Here is a 17,121-nt window from a genome sequence, read left to right as displayed (position 1 = left end):
TTCACACAGTGCATATTAGTGACTGTATTTCTTTGGGCAATCTCTGTCTCCATCTCTGAGGCAGCAAGCATGTGTATCGTATATTACTGTGGTTGTTGTGATACGCATTATATATATTTTTATGATAGAGCAGATTAAATGGTCATGTAAAACCCAAAAAACAGGGTCAGGGCAACAAAAGTCTTTCAAACCACTCCCCCAGCCCCCAAGAAGGCAGCAAAAGTACTTGTACACTTAGCACTGTGGTTTTCATATGTTTCAGAGTCTCTTTTTCTGTTGATTACTTTGAAAAGAATCTTTACATGTACCAGTGAATAACAAAAATGCTAAAAACATCCAAGTCCTCCTAGATAAACAGCATGTGTAAGGAGACTGTGTTTGTAGATATAATCTCCCCAGTCTGCCAGCTACATATGCCAAATCACTGAGGCTGTCACGGTCATTTACATAGGGGAGTAGCTTAAAAAATCTCTGCTCAGAAAAATAACATACATGGAAAATAGAAGTAGATATAACTTGGTCAGCAAGACCTGTCTTCTAATCTGGTCCTCCCTGCTTTGACTAGATTTTTATGTGCAACTCCCAGTGATGTAACTGGTTAGCCTCTAGATCCCAGATGTGGATCTCTCATTCCGGTGAAGAATCCTGGTAGGAAGGTGCAAGAAAAATCTTTAGGCACTAAGCCTTAGTTGTTCATGGGTGCAATGAACTGCCACACCTGAATGTTTTCAGTTTGCTGTTTCACTGGGCACTACTGTTGGGGTGAGGAGTATTTAGCATCACATTTGAATTCAGCAAGAGTTGTAGGTGTTCAGCACTGGTAGAAATTAATCCACTTCAGCAGTAATTTAGGTCCCTTCTGTTTGTTTGGTGCTGAACAATGGTATGAAATTGTTAAGCACCACTGAGACTATGGCATTTGATACAGGAGCATGTGCTTCACTGGCTAATGAAAATGGAGGGTTAGAGCCCCACAAGCCCTCTGGTAATTTCATGCTGGCAGTGTAGAATGCAAAACACACAGGGACCTAAACACTCTCCAAATGGAGAGCCTGAGATTTTAATACTTTTTTTCCACTGAACATAGGAGAATATGGAGGAACAACATGCAGCTAACCAGCTGGCTAGGAGAATTGAGTTCTCATACTCCATAATTTTTTTCACACATTAACATGTATATGTTTCTTTACAAAACCTTCTGAACCTTACCTTTAAACATACTGAAGCGGAAAACCTTGCTGAACTGATAGCCAGATCTGTCGAATTTGGGACTTAATACTCTGATAGCCATTCTGCAGGCAGAAGCCCTGAAAAAATTCGGTGAGCACATTAACACCTCAGTTTGTTTTATTTCATCTAGGGAAGGGATCCAGATTTTCCTTACATCACTTGAAGATCTGGAGCTGTGCTTCTGCCCAGGGCCCTCAGGTAAGAATAGATGAAACTTGCCACTTGCATGCTAGGTTCCTTCAGCACAGCATTGGCTATTGTCATCAGTATTGGAAGACCTGGCTTCGTTTCAAGTAAAACCACTGCAGCTAACATTCGGACCCGAGGATGAATTTTGTAATTCAGGAAAATCTCAAGGGTAATAGCCTGGACCTGAAAATAATAGATACATTCAAATTTACAGTATGTTTAAACATTCTGCTAATAATCAGTCATCACTGGTGTATAATCCCTTCATCACTAGTACAGTAAATATTTGTATTATTTAATTATTATGACAACAGTGTACCTGGTTTCATAGTCTGAGGGCTGGAAGAGGAATTATGGTAATGTAGCCTGACTTCCTACACAATCACAGCCAAGGAACTTTGCTGGATAACTTCTACATCAAGTCTTTATCCCTTTTTGAGCTATAGCAAAATATATCTACAGCATAACCACTCCAGGTAAAGGAGATTTCATGGATCCATTACATACCTGAGAAGTGGTTTCAGTGATCACTTATCCCTGCCCATAAAGGTATGCCTTATTTCTAATAATTTTATCTCCTGGGTCCCTTTCTGCTAAATAATAGATTAAATATGAAATTAATAAAATCCAATTTACTACCAGAAATCTCTATGCTATACAGGCAGCTTAAAACTGAAAGTTTATGCCACAAATGTAATTTCCACAGTGCTACTTCTGACTAATGTGTTTGACCTCAGCAATATTCAGTATCAAAACCTAATTTTGTATTGGGATCTTTGCAGTTTCCATGACCTGCACTGAAACTTTTGGCCCCAACTTCAACTTGGATGTGGATGGTGTAACAGCATCCCCCTGCACAGTCCTGTCCTGCCTGGGACAGCACACATCCATGCTCTCTAATGAAAAGTCTGATTCAGAAAACTTCAACAAGCTTTGGAAACACCATAATTGGTTTTATTTGAATATGTTGATTATCAAATACCAAGGTAAAAATGGTGACAAGGATGAAGTGGGCTCTTTTAAAATGTAACTAGCTTTTCAAATTAAGCAATAAAAATGACAGACCATATATTAAGTCTGTTTAATGTAAATATGGGTGGGTAGCTAGCTGCAAACCAGGCATTAAACTGGTTTTTGAATAATGAAAAATCCGGTCACAGTCTTGCTCCAGATCAATTTTCTCCAAAGAAAATATAACTAAACAGTGGTCTGGGTCACATGTGCGAAGCCAGACCAAAGGGCAATCAGAGACACAGCACTTGTTTTCAAACAGCAAATTGACTTTTTTTCTTCCCCAGCAAATACTCTAACTCCTACCCTTGCTATTCTTTCCTCCCCCCCCGCTTTTCCCCATCTAGCTCCTGCACTCTAGTAAATTGTTTCTTTATTCTTTTGCTTAAAAGCGTACCCTGGCACACTATTGTCTGTGGATCAATATGTGCACTCAAACTGGGAGTCATATGCAAAAAAATGAGTATAATGGAAAAAACTGATACAGATTAGTAGAAGAATAGTTAATGAAAGCTTTTTACTTTTTATATTAAGAATAGACATATAAAACAAAAAACCTCAATATCAGAAAAAAAAAATCTTGAAAATACAAGGTTTTCTTTTAGAAGCAGATTGCTTTAAGGTGAAAATGATTGTAAAGTGATGTCTGTGGTGGATGAGAGTACGCCTGTGTAACCATTGTATGTGATATATAATCATTATCTTGTTCAGGGACAAAAGTCACATTTAGTAAATGTTCTGCTTATGACAAACCCACACAATGTCTGTAAATTTGTAATTAGGATGCAAACCTCTAGTATCTATTTACAATAAGATCTGGTCTTGAATTACGATTAGATGTGACACTCAGTATTAAATGTCAATTCTCTGAAAACCTTGTTTTGTGGTTCTCTCACATACCAAAGTTGAAGTAGCACTAAACATATTTTGGTCAATAATTTAGCTTTCTGTCTCATGTCCTTGGAAAATAAACGTTTGCAATGGAAATACTGATTTGTCTTCAACAACAGGGTAATGTATGTATGCTTTTAATGGGATTTTTGTTGCAGTTACAAGAGGTTAATGTCAAAACGAATAAGACATGCCAAGTGAGGAATGGTTAAGTATTTAAAAAGAAAAAAAAAAGATCTTACAGTTATGTTTGAAAAAAAAGGTCTGCTTTCCCCTCATCACCCATCATCGATTAGCAGCCTTGTGCTGGGTTATGGTAAGTGCAAAGGAGGCAGCTTTGTTTCCTTACCATTTTTGGATCTTTCATGCCTATGTTTTTCAGGGCCATCACAGCAGTCGCGTGTACCTTGAGTGGCAAATCTGAGGCGCTAGCTGCATAGCCTGGCAAAAATTTCTTGATGTGCTTGATGCTGGCTGGATGTCCTACATTCCCAAGGGCTTTCAAAGCCAGCGAAATTTCTTCAGTGTTAGACTCGCTCAATGCCTCTCCTGCAAAGCCATGTAGCAACTGAAAAAAGAAAATAAATCTTCCGTTGAGTTCAATTCTAGGTCTTATCTATATCCCATCCTCCAGCCTATTCTGAGGTTTGACTTTGATAATTTCAGTTTGTTCAATTCACTTATTTTAAATATTTTCAAATTCTTTTTGTCCTCATGAATACGACATTTTATTCATAGGACAAGCATAGCCAAGAAAGCTGCAATGAACAGCTTCTTCATCACTATGCCTTAAAGCTATCAAGTAAAATTTTTAAAGGAAAAAAATAATGGCTAAGAGCTAGTTCCCACTGCTTTTCAGGGTGAGTTGGAAACCCTGTAACAACACTGGTTGACTATCTCTTTCTCGTGGTTGAAGACAGGTGCAAAAATGCAGATACAGTTAAATTCTTGAGACCCTTAAATCAGATTCCTGAAGATATGGCTAGTGGTGGTGCCCTTAACTTCAGTGATGACAGCCACATTTTAGTGCAGATTAATAACGGACAATGAGATCATCAGGTCATTTTACAGCCCTTATTGTAAGCAACTGGATCACAGTACATTCACATGGCAAGATTAGAAGTAGTTGTCTGAAGGTTGAATATGAGAAAAGAACTAAATCCTAGCAGATAACTGGTTTTAGTGCTAACAAAAGTCTCTAAAAAAGAAACTAGGATGTTATAGAATAATTTCAATACAGTTCCCATTCTTTAAAATATTATATTTGAGATACATTGATGGTACAGAAACATTCCATTTGCTATTACTAATTAAGTGAATTGACATTTGAAATGCATTGAATAAGCCTATACAATCATTTGCTTTGGGAAAGAATTTCCATTCCCTGGCACTGGGCTTCTCCGATTTAATTAGCTCAAGAGCATTGGTGGCAATCGTAACAAGAGATGCATGAAGGAATATTGGCCATGCCTGTGTACCACATGAAAAAAAATCACGCCGGGCACACAATGTATTGGGAACATCCTGCTCTTACTGGAGGTGGCAGACTGACCAGTGTTGAAGACTGCAAACACCTATTTCTTTTTCTCTCTCTATTACTGGCTGAGTGGCTGATCCCTGTAAAACATGACATGCATCTCTAGAGCTAGGAAATGCTATCTACTGCCTATTTAAATTGCTTGCAGGCCCACTGATTAAAAGCGGTGCAGAAAAGGGAGGGCATTACTATCATCAAAAGCTTATAGTCTATGTAGAGGACTGGGCTCTGCTTCTGGCTGACAAATGGATGGGCTACATGACTTTGGGCAAAAAACCTGGGCTTTTGTGTTACTTAGTTTATTTATAAGTATATATAAGTACCTATATATAAAGTATTCCAGAGCAGTGCCATGGGACTTCATTAATAATTGGCAATAAAGCACTCAGAGATACTCAGATAGAAAGTGCTATGAATTATATGCTTCTTCCTCTCACTCTCTTTCGTGTGTTAATCTAAAGATAAAAATGCTGTATTTAACCAACTGGGGTTCTTTTTCCCAAAGGAAACACTGTAGGGAAGTGAAATACAGGTTTCTGAATAATGAAGAAAGAACTCAAGGATTAATTTTTCTTTTAAACGATAAATAACAATGTGATTACCTGGAGACATTCAGAACAGGAGTCTGATGAAGAGCACTGTTTGTGGCACAGTGACGCGTAGCTGAGATGGCAAACCTTTCCGAGCACAGTACTTGAGCGTGGGCAATGTTTTTTCACAATGAGCTGGGGAGAAAGCAGTTGGTCGTTACCACCACTAATGAAGAGCAACAATATTAAAGAATATGTTTCTGCCAAATGCAAGGCAAAACCAGGCTTTTGATATTTTTGTATTGATGGTTTTATAGTTAATCAGTGGATATTACTGTATTGGACAGTGCCGGCATAAACTAATTCCAGGCAACATCTGGAAGGCAGATCTGTTGCTTTTATAGTGGTTCAGATTTAAATTTGGTATAGGCTACAATCCACATGGAGGAAATCACCCACTTATGGAATGGAAACCCACGCATTATTCAAGAAACATTCATCATTGTTCAATAATTGCTTTAGCCATAGGTACAAAAACCCTGCAGATACATTGTGAATGGACCTCAGTACTTTGGGCAGACAGGAATATTTCGTATAAACACAGGAGCTGACAGGAGGCACCAGCCCACTGTTTCCTTGAGTGGGAAGCAGAGCATTACTGCACAGTAACAGCCAGGCTGTCACGGGTTTTACGGAGGGCAAAACTTTAGCCTGAGATTTGTGGTCTCTGCCTAGGGTAGGCAGAGATAAGTTCCTGCATCTGAGGCTAGAACTAACCCTGCAGAAGGGGAAAAAAATTGTAAAAACCATTAGGCTTTCTCCTACATGGGCTCCATGTTGGCACAATTCTCTTGATTTTGATAGATCTGCTCTGATTTATACCCATCCTGCTAGGTCAATCAAGATGAAAACATGGATATAACAAATATGTATTTCTTCCTCCCTAGTCTTTGTAGACACTCAGTTAGAGATCTAATCTGATGTAACTATAAAGTACATGCGGACAAAGGGAGACTAGAAACCACTGTTTTCAGCAATAACCTCTGTCTCTGAGGGGTATTTTACTCTTTATTTTCTGTTTCACTCTGGATTCATTTTTGCCCTTTTGATTTGCATTCTCCTCCCCTTAAGACAGTCAGGAAACAAACTCCTTTCAACCTCACTAGAGGATATAAAACCTTTGTATTTTCAAAGCAATTGCCATCCTGTCAAAGGAATAAATACAACAGATGCTAAAATCAGTAAAGAGCAATTTGAGAGTGTTTAGAGAATCCTACCGTTGCTTCTTCCATCACATCCTGAGTTGGCGTGCTTGAGTGCAGAGCCACGAGCACTGTCTGAGCTGCTTCCCAGTTGGTGAGTTCTTGCCTTTCCATCTTATACCTCAAGAATCTGAGTGCATGGTGACTGGCGACTGCAGGAATTATATCCAAAATATAGCGCCTGTAATAGGAAAAGCAAGGACCATTTTCCAGATCCACATTTGAACATATTCATTCCAGCTGGTCTCCAACAGAGTTTATCAGCAGAAGCATCACCACTTGTATTGATTTTACCTGTATGCTGGCCGACTGGAGAACTGCTTCCACACCGACTCATAATTCTCCTCACTCGCTGCACGGAAGAGGTGCATAAGCTTGAGGGCTTTTGCTGGTGCATCGCTGGGAAGCTGTTCAGACGTGGTCTCTACCAGGTCTTGCAGGCTTTCCTCGATCTGCAGGAAGGTTAAAATGCAGGAAGCTCACACGCAGTTTCCCACATGCACAGATTCCAACCTCCAACAGACTCTGCCCGGTGGCTAAGCTTTACCTGGCTCTCCACATTTTTTATTCTGAATAAGTGGACAGGAAGCTGAAGCAATTCACTGCCAAACTGGTACTGAAGTGACCCACGATTCTGGAATTCTTTCGGTGGGACTTCTGCCATGTCCTTCTGCACATCAGTCAAAGTAAGTTTCTGCCTGGAATGGAGAAACCCAGGCAGAGAGAACATCACAGGATGCAGGGTACAAATGGAAAAGAAAATAATTCTGCCTCCTGCATTGCAATGCAACTACAGTTGTTTCAAAAGGTTTTTGTTATTGAGAGGCAATGGTATTTTGAACAGATACATTTGGACATGATGCTCAGAACCATACTCTGGTATGCACTTACACAGCAGGGCTTAGATCAGTCAGCCTTTGCCTTCCTTTGGGAATAACCTGGCTTGAGAATTTAAGGAAGAGGAGGGAGGTGAGAAGCTATGGCCTGAAGGAGATCACAGGAACTGTGTGTTGTGCCTTAAGGAGTAAATTAAGGATTATAAAAAAATAACTGATGGGGAACTTTTCCAGAAATTATCACTTAATTTAAACCTTTTAAGAAGTTCATAAAAGCTTTTAAGTGTCTGTGCCTCCTGGAAGCTTTGAAAGGAATTGAAAATTGTTAGATACAATAAGAAATGCAACAGTCTTGTTACTTACACTGTTATAATTCCCTCCCCATTTTGCCTGACAAGCTGAATGTCTTGGGGACTGCAGAAGATAAAAGGTTCTCACAAAGTTTCAAATTGGGTTTCCCAAACAAAAAGGGAAACATATAAATTCAGGATTAGTCTTTGGAAAAGTACTCAAGTTTTTGGAAACTTTTCAAGGAGCACCAAACCTTCAGCCTTTGTTATTAAGAATAATTCCAATGAGAGACTGTCTTTGTAAATATTTGCTATCTTTGCTACATTTTCAGCTAAAGGGATGCATCCTATCCCACCAATTATGTTTAAAATAGGTCATTTAGGACTCTATAATAAAGTTAGGCATTTGTATTGAACAACTGAAAACATTCCAAAAGCAATATTGCTGTACTACACAGTATCTCAAAATCTCTGTAGAAAATTGGCGTGTTTATTTTGGAATCTCTACGATGATCTTCTGTATCATTTCTATCCACTCCTTCCATATGGATTGCAGAGAACTGCTGCAGAAAATAGCATATAACTGCTTTACAGACAAGCCACTGGAATTTGAATAGAAATCGCTACAGAATCAGCAGAGATTTTTTCTCTCTTGAAATTTTAGACAATATTATTGAAAGGGCATTTGGGTCAGAAAGTATAACATCAGGTACACTTGGACAGATTTAACTCCCCCTTCCAGAACATGATGAATCTATTATGTCTTCATCTTCATCATTTTGTGAAGAGATGTATCTGCCTAGAATAGATGGAAAAATGTTATACTCTGAAGAGAAGAGCAAATGAATACTAAAGACAGGATTAAAATGGTGAAACAATAGTAAAACCTCTCTTGGCTTTGAAAGGTGCTACAAGAGGCTTATGCTGAACAGGTCTGAAAACACAGCTTCAAATGTTTTAAGTCCTTGTTATGAGATTACCTTTTTTTTTTTTTTTTTTTTTTTTAACACAGAAAATGCATTGTAGATATAACTTTTGAACACTTGGGTGACATACCCACATCTTCCCAGCTACCTTATATTTGGCCCCTTCTGCTGGGCAATGCAAAAGATCCAGAGACAACAGGAAAAGTTTTTTGGGGGCTCAATACCTGAGGAAGAACGGTAAGGAAGGCAGTCTATGCAGGTTTGCAGAAGGACAGTTTAAATCAGCAAAAGTCCATTGGCTCCAGACTAATACTCACAACAACCTATAATTTGATAAAAGCACTACAGTTGTAACTATTTTCACCATGATTGCATGAGATAGTAAAGCTACTTTCAACTTTACTTTGGGTTTTTTGGGTTTTTTTTTTGATTAACCAAACTGAACGTGTTCATCATGTTAATGAAGTTGATCAGTGATTTATTGACATGAACTTTCAGATGTTGTAGTTTCCACAACTGTATATTATACCAATAGATTCCTGAAGAAGCTGATGGAGCAATACAAAATTACAGCAGCTGAAGAGTGGGATTGAGTTATATATTCTGTACAGTGACCTTTCTGCAAAAAACCTCCCTCTTCAGTAGGGCACTCCTGTCTGCAGAGTCCATCACTAAGGCAGGTAATTAAAAATGTCTTCAATACATGATTTTGATGCAGATGAAAAAGATTTTGAACACTAAAAGTTTGAGGGCTTGAGCTAAAAATGAGCAGGGGTATAATTTCTCAGACAAACATATTTTTATTTTGCCCCAAAGTTGTTTAAGAAATATGCAAAATTTGCTGTGGAGAAGCAAATATATTTTACATGCCATGTGCTCAATCTTTTTGCAATAAACCCCGATTTCCTATCAAGAAACAGTTTTGATGGGAGATTTGCAAGCAGCCCACTCTACTTAGGAAGCACATTGGAATCCTAAGTCCTATCTATGTTTCTTATGAACTAGTCTCCAGGGTCTCTTACTCTATTATTATTTTCTAGGGAACTCTCTTTCAGTGAGTAACTGTCTTTCAAAGTATTTTACTGCAAATATATTAGTTCACAATTTTTCAGGTGGAATTACATTTGTTTTGGCTTTTACGACATAAATCAAATATCCCTGAGAAATAAAATAGTCAAAACCTGCCAAGTTTAGCTAACAGAATTTGGATAGCGATGTGCACGTTTCAGATTTACAACTAACAGCGAAGATTGTTTTTATGAACTGTTTGGGATTTTATGTAATTAAAGACTGGCAAACAATAAGCTGTGGAAGTAAAGGATTTATTTCAAGTTATGGAGTCTGACCAGATTACAGAGATGCTGAGTTAGTTGCTGAATTAAAGGTGTATGTACAGTACCTTGCTTCTACTATAGCATTTCCTCCTGTTATCTCGTTGAAGGGTGCAAACTGGTGGACTTCCTCAACATCAGCTTGTGTAATTACAGCTTCATTACGTGTATATTTAATTTTGTAATTGTAAGTAGCAGTTGCCTGGGAATTCTTGTTTCTCTTTACAATACAAAAAAGCAAAGAAATAAAGAAAATAGAAAGTCACTGAATTTCTAAATTCTGCAGCTAGAAGCTATTGCATCACCCACTTCAACCCACTTATTTTCCAGGGCTGTCCTGTTCACTGGCCATATGGGTGGTCTGTGTGAATTCTGAGCACACACTTCCATGGGAGAGGTCAGGCACGCTGCCTGGTTCTGTCACTTTTACTGTTAAGAAGTATTAGCTGGTTTTTCCCTTTCCCAAGTAGAACTAATTGGTTACTCCCTTGGGAAGGAGACACATATTCTGAGGAGACCAGCAGTATAAGCCACATGATTTCTGATTTCAAAGACAGCATTATAATAAGATGCAGCAGTACCTATCCAGAATAACAGAAACTGGACACTGTAACTATCTTTTTTACTCAACAGAGTAGGTGAATTAACTCATGCTGATAATTAACAGTTTCCAAGCCAGCTAGTTTGAGCTAGTTGAAGTGCACCTACAGTACCTAACAGTCGGCAGCACAGACCACTGCTGCTCTGTGGGTCTGATTTTCATACAGAAAGAAAACGTGGATAACTAGATATGGCAGATCCAACTCTTCTCTCATTTTAAGCGCTACAATGCAAGAGATGGCATGGTTGCCAAATGGTTCTCTGTATAAGAATATAAAGTATGCATACATAATAGCACTCAAATTTACCTGCTGGCAGGTCTGGCAAGGATAGGTGTATGCCGAACCTGTGACCATCTGAACTTTCTCTTCACAGCTGTTCAGGTCCTTAGATTTGGTCACATACAGTAGGCTTGCTCTCTTGTTTTCCTGAATTGCATATGTTGTGTTACAAATACCTCCAATCCCAGCCTGGAAAAATGAGAAATGGTCAAGAGAAATTCACTCTTATGCAAGCTTCATTAATTCTCCACATGGATGTTCCTGTTTAATTCTGTATTTTGAAAATTCTTGATAGAAATGGATGCTTTTTAAATCATGCTACTCTCCAGAAGCAAATTCAGGATGACCGCTACTTTCATCGCTTTTTCACGTGTACAGGTTTCCAGTAAGCCAAATCAGAGTTTCACTGAGAGAAAAAAAATCTCATTTCACTGAGAAAAGATTTGGAGCCTCAGAAAAGGTAAGTAACAATTTAAAGTTGGAGCTGTTTATTATGAAATATGATTTGAGGAATATTAATAAAAAGTGCAAAACCCCCTTGATCAGTCAGAATAAAATCTCAACAGAAAAGTATTTTAAGCTTGGAGATGACATTCTGCCCTTAAAATTTGCTTTTATAGACAGCTTATAAATGTCCATGGAACAGACCTTGCAATATCAGATGATCTGTCACAATACGAACAGCAATAATTAAAAAGAATTTCAGGATAGCAGAGTTTTGATTGTGGGTTTTCTCAAGTTTGCAGTTTTAGCTCAGATCTTCAATAATATTTCAAGCATATATATTTATAAGAGCTCTTAAATCTCCTCAGTCAGTAAGGAGATTTTTGGAGAGGAAAATATTTGATTGCATTTTAGAAGGAAGGGATATTTCCATGATTTTTTATTGTTATTGATAGCATAGCCACTCCAGAGAGCAGCTCTGGGCTATGTCAGAACAGCAAAATGGTCATGTGGTGATTAGGAGCAAGACGTACCCACTTCATCTTTAGCTTAATGGTATTCCTGAAGACACTGCTGCTTCGGTAAGGACTAGAAATAAGAATTGCCTCAGCTTTCTGAAAGACCTGTACTCTGCGAATACAGGCGTGGGTCTCCTCTGCAAACATCTAGACTTTAAATGGGAATGTCCAGCCCACTGGGCTCCGTGGGGTGAAACAGCCTCCTGCCTAGCTGGACTTTCTAGCTGTGTGCAGTTCACAGCTAGCTCAGATTCCCTTACCCTACACCCTGCAAGACGTGATATAGACTTTCCCAGGTTAGTCCTTTAAACCTCTCTGCAGCTCAGATTTTGCAACTAGTAACGTTTATCTTCCTTTACAGAGTGACTTGGGATTCTCAAGCAAGGGTGCCAATGCTCATTAATCAGTTGTTGTCTGAGAAAAGCAGAGAAAACTTGGAAACAATTCTAGGAGGTGAAGTCACATATATTGCTCAGCAGCGAGGGTAGGACATATTGCTAACTGAATTAGAAAGAATGATGATGTAAAACTAGATATGAGAAAATAGGGCTGCAGAATATGCGACACTACTACCCGGATTTTTATGTGCAACAAACAGCGTGAAAGTATTAAATCAAGTAGTTCCTTTCCAGAAACAACTCTACTTACATAAAAATAAATTTTAAAAAAATTAAAGTTACTCTGGTCTGCATTTTCAATAAGAGTAACATGAAAGTATAATAATTTCAAGGTTTTTGCTGATCCCTGAATTGAATGTAGTCTAATCAATGTAAATATGGTTTCACAAAAACTAAACATTGCAATTTCTGTGGTGAATAGTAATATCAGATGATTTATGTTGACTGAGATATTAAAATCTGAAAAACAGTGGAAATTCCAACAGAGCATCAACTGCAACTGTCAAAGCTATTACAGTAATGTCATGGCATATATACTATTTTCTTCCTAAAAAAGGAGCTAGAAAAGATTAAAGTATATATGATTGGTAAAAAAGTCAAATTACTGTTATTTTAGCTTTAATCTTGTGCTGTGTGTTTAAGTTTGCTCTAATACACTATTCAAATTTTATGTAGGCTTCAGCTTTCACAGTTACTTTCTCTAAAGCCACAAGCCAGATTTTCTAAGGGTCTAATGCTGCAAATGCATCTTCTGAAATATCTTGATCAGCCCCATTAAAAATCTGCTATCCTGTTGTCCTGTTGAGCTACAGCTCCATCAGATGTTGTCCCATAAGAAAAACTTAATCGTGATTTCCCAAGCTTAGGTGTTTCTGGTTAGTGAAGTTTATGTCAAGAGGGAATGCAGAAAATGCAGTAGAAGAATCTGAAGAGAAAGCTTATTTATTTACAAAGTGACCACAACAGCCAAAACAAAAAGCTCACCTCTTGTAAGCTGTATGAATGCTGCATCTTCTTTATATTTAGCTCCAGCACATTCAGAATCCCTCTGTAGATGTTCAGACCATCATCCGAGACAGAATCAGGAGCCATAAGGTTTCCAACATGGCCATTGCTATACTCAAACTTGATGGGATTACTAAGTTGCCCAGTTAGTACCTGAGTCAGTTTGAGCGATCGCGAGAACGAGCTTGTGGGCCAGACACCATTGTACTCTGCTGCTTCGATTGAGTGAACCTAGAACAAAGGGGGAATATAATTCCTCTTTAATTTTTTCAGTTAACTTTTTGCAATGCACATAAGCATCTAGAGCTTTACTTGCATCAAAAATACACTTTTAAGTTACACGAAGCCTCTTCAAAGGAAAAACGTAAAAGATGTCATTTAACATGGCTAGTATCCATATACATATTTCCATATGTAAAAGGAAAGAGAGGGATGCAAATGACTGTGATATTTCCACAGTCATTGCACTCTGTTCTGTGTCATAGATAATCCATATTGCCGAAGGTTGACTGGTATGAAGAAATGAGCCAGAGAGGAGCCGCATGAAGCGGGTTGCTACCCAGAAGTAGCATGGCAGATCTGCTGGAATTTGCAGGAGAAAGTTAATGTTGCATAAAGCATCATTAACTCCCACCGTGAACTCTGCCGTCTCCCTTGCTGGGGTCACAGAGCACAGGCAGCCCTCAGAAACTAATAACAACATGGCTGCTGGGCCAGCCAGATAGTCATAATTAGTTGGAGCAGTGGAGAGCAGATTACAAAAATTGTCCTTCCCTACACGTTTTGCTGCAGAAGAGACAGCTCAGGCACAGCCCCAGCCCCGCTTCCTACTCTGCACTCCTGTCTCAACCTGGGGCACAGCCAAGCAAGTAGAAAGTTGTGCTAAAGTACAAAAAACTGGGATGATTCCTGCCCCCATGGGAATGGGACATGTTTAGCTTAGTTTCTCAAAGAACCCTTCCCTTCTGTATAGTCTGACAATTTAAAGAGACTTTTCTCTGACACCTCAGGCTGGCAATGTGATGCACGATGCGGATTAATTTCTCAAAAAGCCACACAGACTAAATGCTCATACAGCAAATCACTGGAGACCGCGCTTTCATATTTATTTTTGTTATTGTTGGTGGAGATCACTGCCAACCTCAGTAAGTGAAGCTTACAGAGGAGGCTCTTACGGAGCAAATCCCTCATGCTGCCTCTTGGACATGCTTCTGGCACATTGCACATGGGCAGGCTGGGGACTGCTCTGCAGGGTCAGGGTGAGGTACTTTTCCCCAGCCCTCGGGGCCCACTCAGGACTTGCGCTGTCTGCTAGGTTTTGAACACAGCTGGCAATTCTTACTTGTGGGTTTGCGATGAAAAAATTGTCAGCTGGAAACTGCCCAGGGAACACAGCTTTTTGCTTGGGCTGAATGTGAACTAGTAGGCTACAGATGAAAGATCAATTCCCTGAACCATCCCTCCGAACTAATTTAAATATAACAGCAGCAAAATAAACTTTCCCAGAGCAGAAGGGAATAAATGTGTTGTTACCTTTAACTTAAAACTTGCCCCAGAATCTTGTGATATTTTTTCTTTCCTCCTTTTTTTTTTTTTTCCTTGCCTGAAATTATTTCTGTATTTATTTTTGAAATGGAAACTTTCTGCCAAATGCACTAAGGCAGGTGAAATGGTTTTGGAAGGTTTTAAGGAACAGGAGTCAATTCTTGGTGAAGACTCACCGTGACACACCAAGGGCTGTTTCAGCAGGAATGGGAAAGGACATGGGGTAAGAACAAGGCTGCTTCTGCCTCCCCTCTGCCAGGCAAGCCTTCTACTCGCCTGTGCAGACGTGTGGCTCTTATTTCCTTAGTTGGGTTTTTTTGTTGGTTTTTTTTTCCAAAAAATCCAGCCATTTGCAAAGGGTCATGGAAAAGCAATATTTCCCATCTAGATCTATTAAAACGTGAACTTACCAAGATACCTAGTAAGAGAAGGCTAATTCAGGCTGGAAGGCTATAGCATTTGTAAGCATTTATCAGACAGTCACCAGTGTTTTTAATCTGCAGCTTTCAATTTGCCAAATAAAAGCTTTTAAAAAGATCATTTTTCTTCCACGTATACAGAAGACTAAGTGGAGCTTGTGTAAAGCAATTGAGGGGTGCATTTTAATACTCATTAGAAGCATGTATAAGCTTCTGTTAAAGACAGAAGTGTTTTCCACGTAATCAAAACTCTCAGTAATTACTCAGCATGCAGTAAAAATATACAGTTGAGGATGACAAAGAATGTCATTTGGGACCCCGCAGAAAAAGAAGCTACCAGATGACATTAATTATGCTAAATATTGAATCACATCCAGCTAATGTTGCATGTTTTATTGCCCTTCGTTTGCTGGTTACAAAATCAGTTGATTAAATAATCCTAGGTTATACAGTTTGGAACAATTGGATTGATCCAGTAATAAATTGTTGTGCATTTCAAATTATATTCCATTGTCTCCCTGACCAGAAAGCAGAAGAAATCCTTCAAGCCCAAGGTTGGCTTGAGCTGAGAATTACCTGGCAAAGTGCAAATAGAATTTAGGGCACTGCGTAAAAAATAATAGTGTTAGTTACATTCTCCCTGAGTAAGCATAACACATGATGAAACTTAATTACTTCCAAAAAGCTTAAAAAAGAAGTAAAGTATGAAGAGAATTTTACCTTTCAAATTGAATACATTTTCTTACCCTAATAAGGCAAAGTTTTGGCCCAATACCACTAACTTCCACTTTACTTTTTATTCTTATTCCAGCTCTTGCAAGTCCTTTCTCTGGAAGTCCACTGAGAAGCATGCTTTCATAATTAAATGTATAAACCTTGTTTTCACTGAAATCGGGTTCTGCAAAGAAATGGTTCCCATAAAACATCATAGAGACTGTACAGAACATTTTCAAGTACTTGTATTAGAATGTATGGAAGAAAAAAAGATGAATTTGTTTATTTTTGTATTGCACTTGAACAAAATTAGCTGTTGTAAAATTATATTAAACATTGATATACTTTTCAGATTCTATTTTGAATTTCACTCATTATAATTATATTAGCTGATAGGAAAATTACTTACGGTAATTAAGATGCTGGCTCCCTGAAAAAGAAGGAAAAAAAATTAATAAAAATGAAATGACAAAGCAAACCCCCCCCCCCCCCCCAAATGTTAATGGACTTTAGTATGAAAGGCTATAACTCATCTTGCACATATGGCATAACTCTTTCTAATTAACTTCTAGTTCAGCACATAGCCAAAAAACTTTTTTCCCTAAACAACAAGCAAATTGTCATATTTTTTTCTGTAAAATGTTAAAGTTCATGTTTGTAAGTGATATATATTTAGATTCTGAAACCTTTACCTGAAGCTATTATTTTAAATTCATCAAAGCAGATAGGTTAGTTACTTACCCACCAGGGTTAAAACCAGGGCTAATATCAAGCCCTTCATGATGGGAATGAAGTAAAGGTGAACATGCTGGGTTCTCTTTTTATAAAGGCATGTGATATCACATGTTTCTTTTGGCATGTTAGTTTGACAAATAAGTGTATTTTAGAATACGTATTGATCAATCAAAAAATAAACATTCCTGCAGTCATGAATGCTGACAACTTCAAATCAACTGATTTCAATTACCTTGCTTTTTATGTGACAGAGATTTGACTTTCAAAATATATACCTTGCTAATTTTCCCCATTTCTCCATATAGTAGTTATATAGTAAAACAATAATTTAAATTTAAAATTAAGTATAAATAGTTCCTCAATCATATTTTAAATAATTTAGCTTTTCTACAATCATGTCTTCAATCTCCTGATAATTTGCTCTTGCTG

At 38.2% G+C, this 17,121-nt stretch overlaps 1 protein-coding gene across 1 annotated transcript in view; it reads right to left on the bottom strand.

The window, feature by feature from the left end:
- LOC121095876 (vitellogenin-1-like) overlaps nucleotides 1-16,738 on the bottom strand; it is a 43,346-nt gene extending 26,608 nt beyond the window's left edge. The window contains exons 1-13 of the mRNA XM_040611252.1: nucleotides 16,699-16,738; nucleotides 16,367-16,387; nucleotides 15,990-16,141; nucleotides 13,259-13,510; nucleotides 10,942-11,103; nucleotides 10,102-10,253; nucleotides 7,198-7,348; nucleotides 6,945-7,102; nucleotides 6,666-6,831; nucleotides 5,461-5,583; nucleotides 3,671-3,889; nucleotides 1,385-1,602; nucleotides 1,210-1,307 (exon numbers count right to left, since the gene is read on the bottom strand). Of these exons, the coding sequence (XP_040467186.1) occupies nucleotides 1,210-1,307; nucleotides 1,385-1,602; nucleotides 3,671-3,889; nucleotides 5,461-5,583; nucleotides 6,666-6,831; nucleotides 6,945-7,102; nucleotides 7,198-7,348; nucleotides 10,102-10,253; nucleotides 10,942-11,103; nucleotides 13,259-13,510; nucleotides 15,990-16,141; nucleotides 16,367-16,387; nucleotides 16,699-16,738 (1,912 nt within the window). The remainder of the gene's footprint in view (nucleotides 1-1,209; nucleotides 1,308-1,384; nucleotides 1,603-3,670; nucleotides 3,890-5,460; nucleotides 5,584-6,665; nucleotides 6,832-6,944; nucleotides 7,103-7,197; nucleotides 7,349-10,101; nucleotides 10,254-10,941; nucleotides 11,104-13,258; nucleotides 13,511-15,989; nucleotides 16,142-16,366; nucleotides 16,388-16,698) is intronic.
- Between the last annotated feature and the right edge of the window lie 383 nt (nucleotides 16,739-17,121).

The sequence above is a fragment of the Falco naumanni genome, chromosome 11, assembly GCF_017639655.2.
Source record: "Falco naumanni isolate bFalNau1 chromosome 11, bFalNau1.pat, whole genome shotgun sequence".
NCBI classification, from domain to species: Eukaryota; Metazoa; Chordata; class Aves; order Falconiformes; family Falconidae; genus Falco; species Falco naumanni.
Note: the sequence above shows the minus strand (reverse complement) of the source record. Positions and strands in the feature narration are given on the sequence as shown.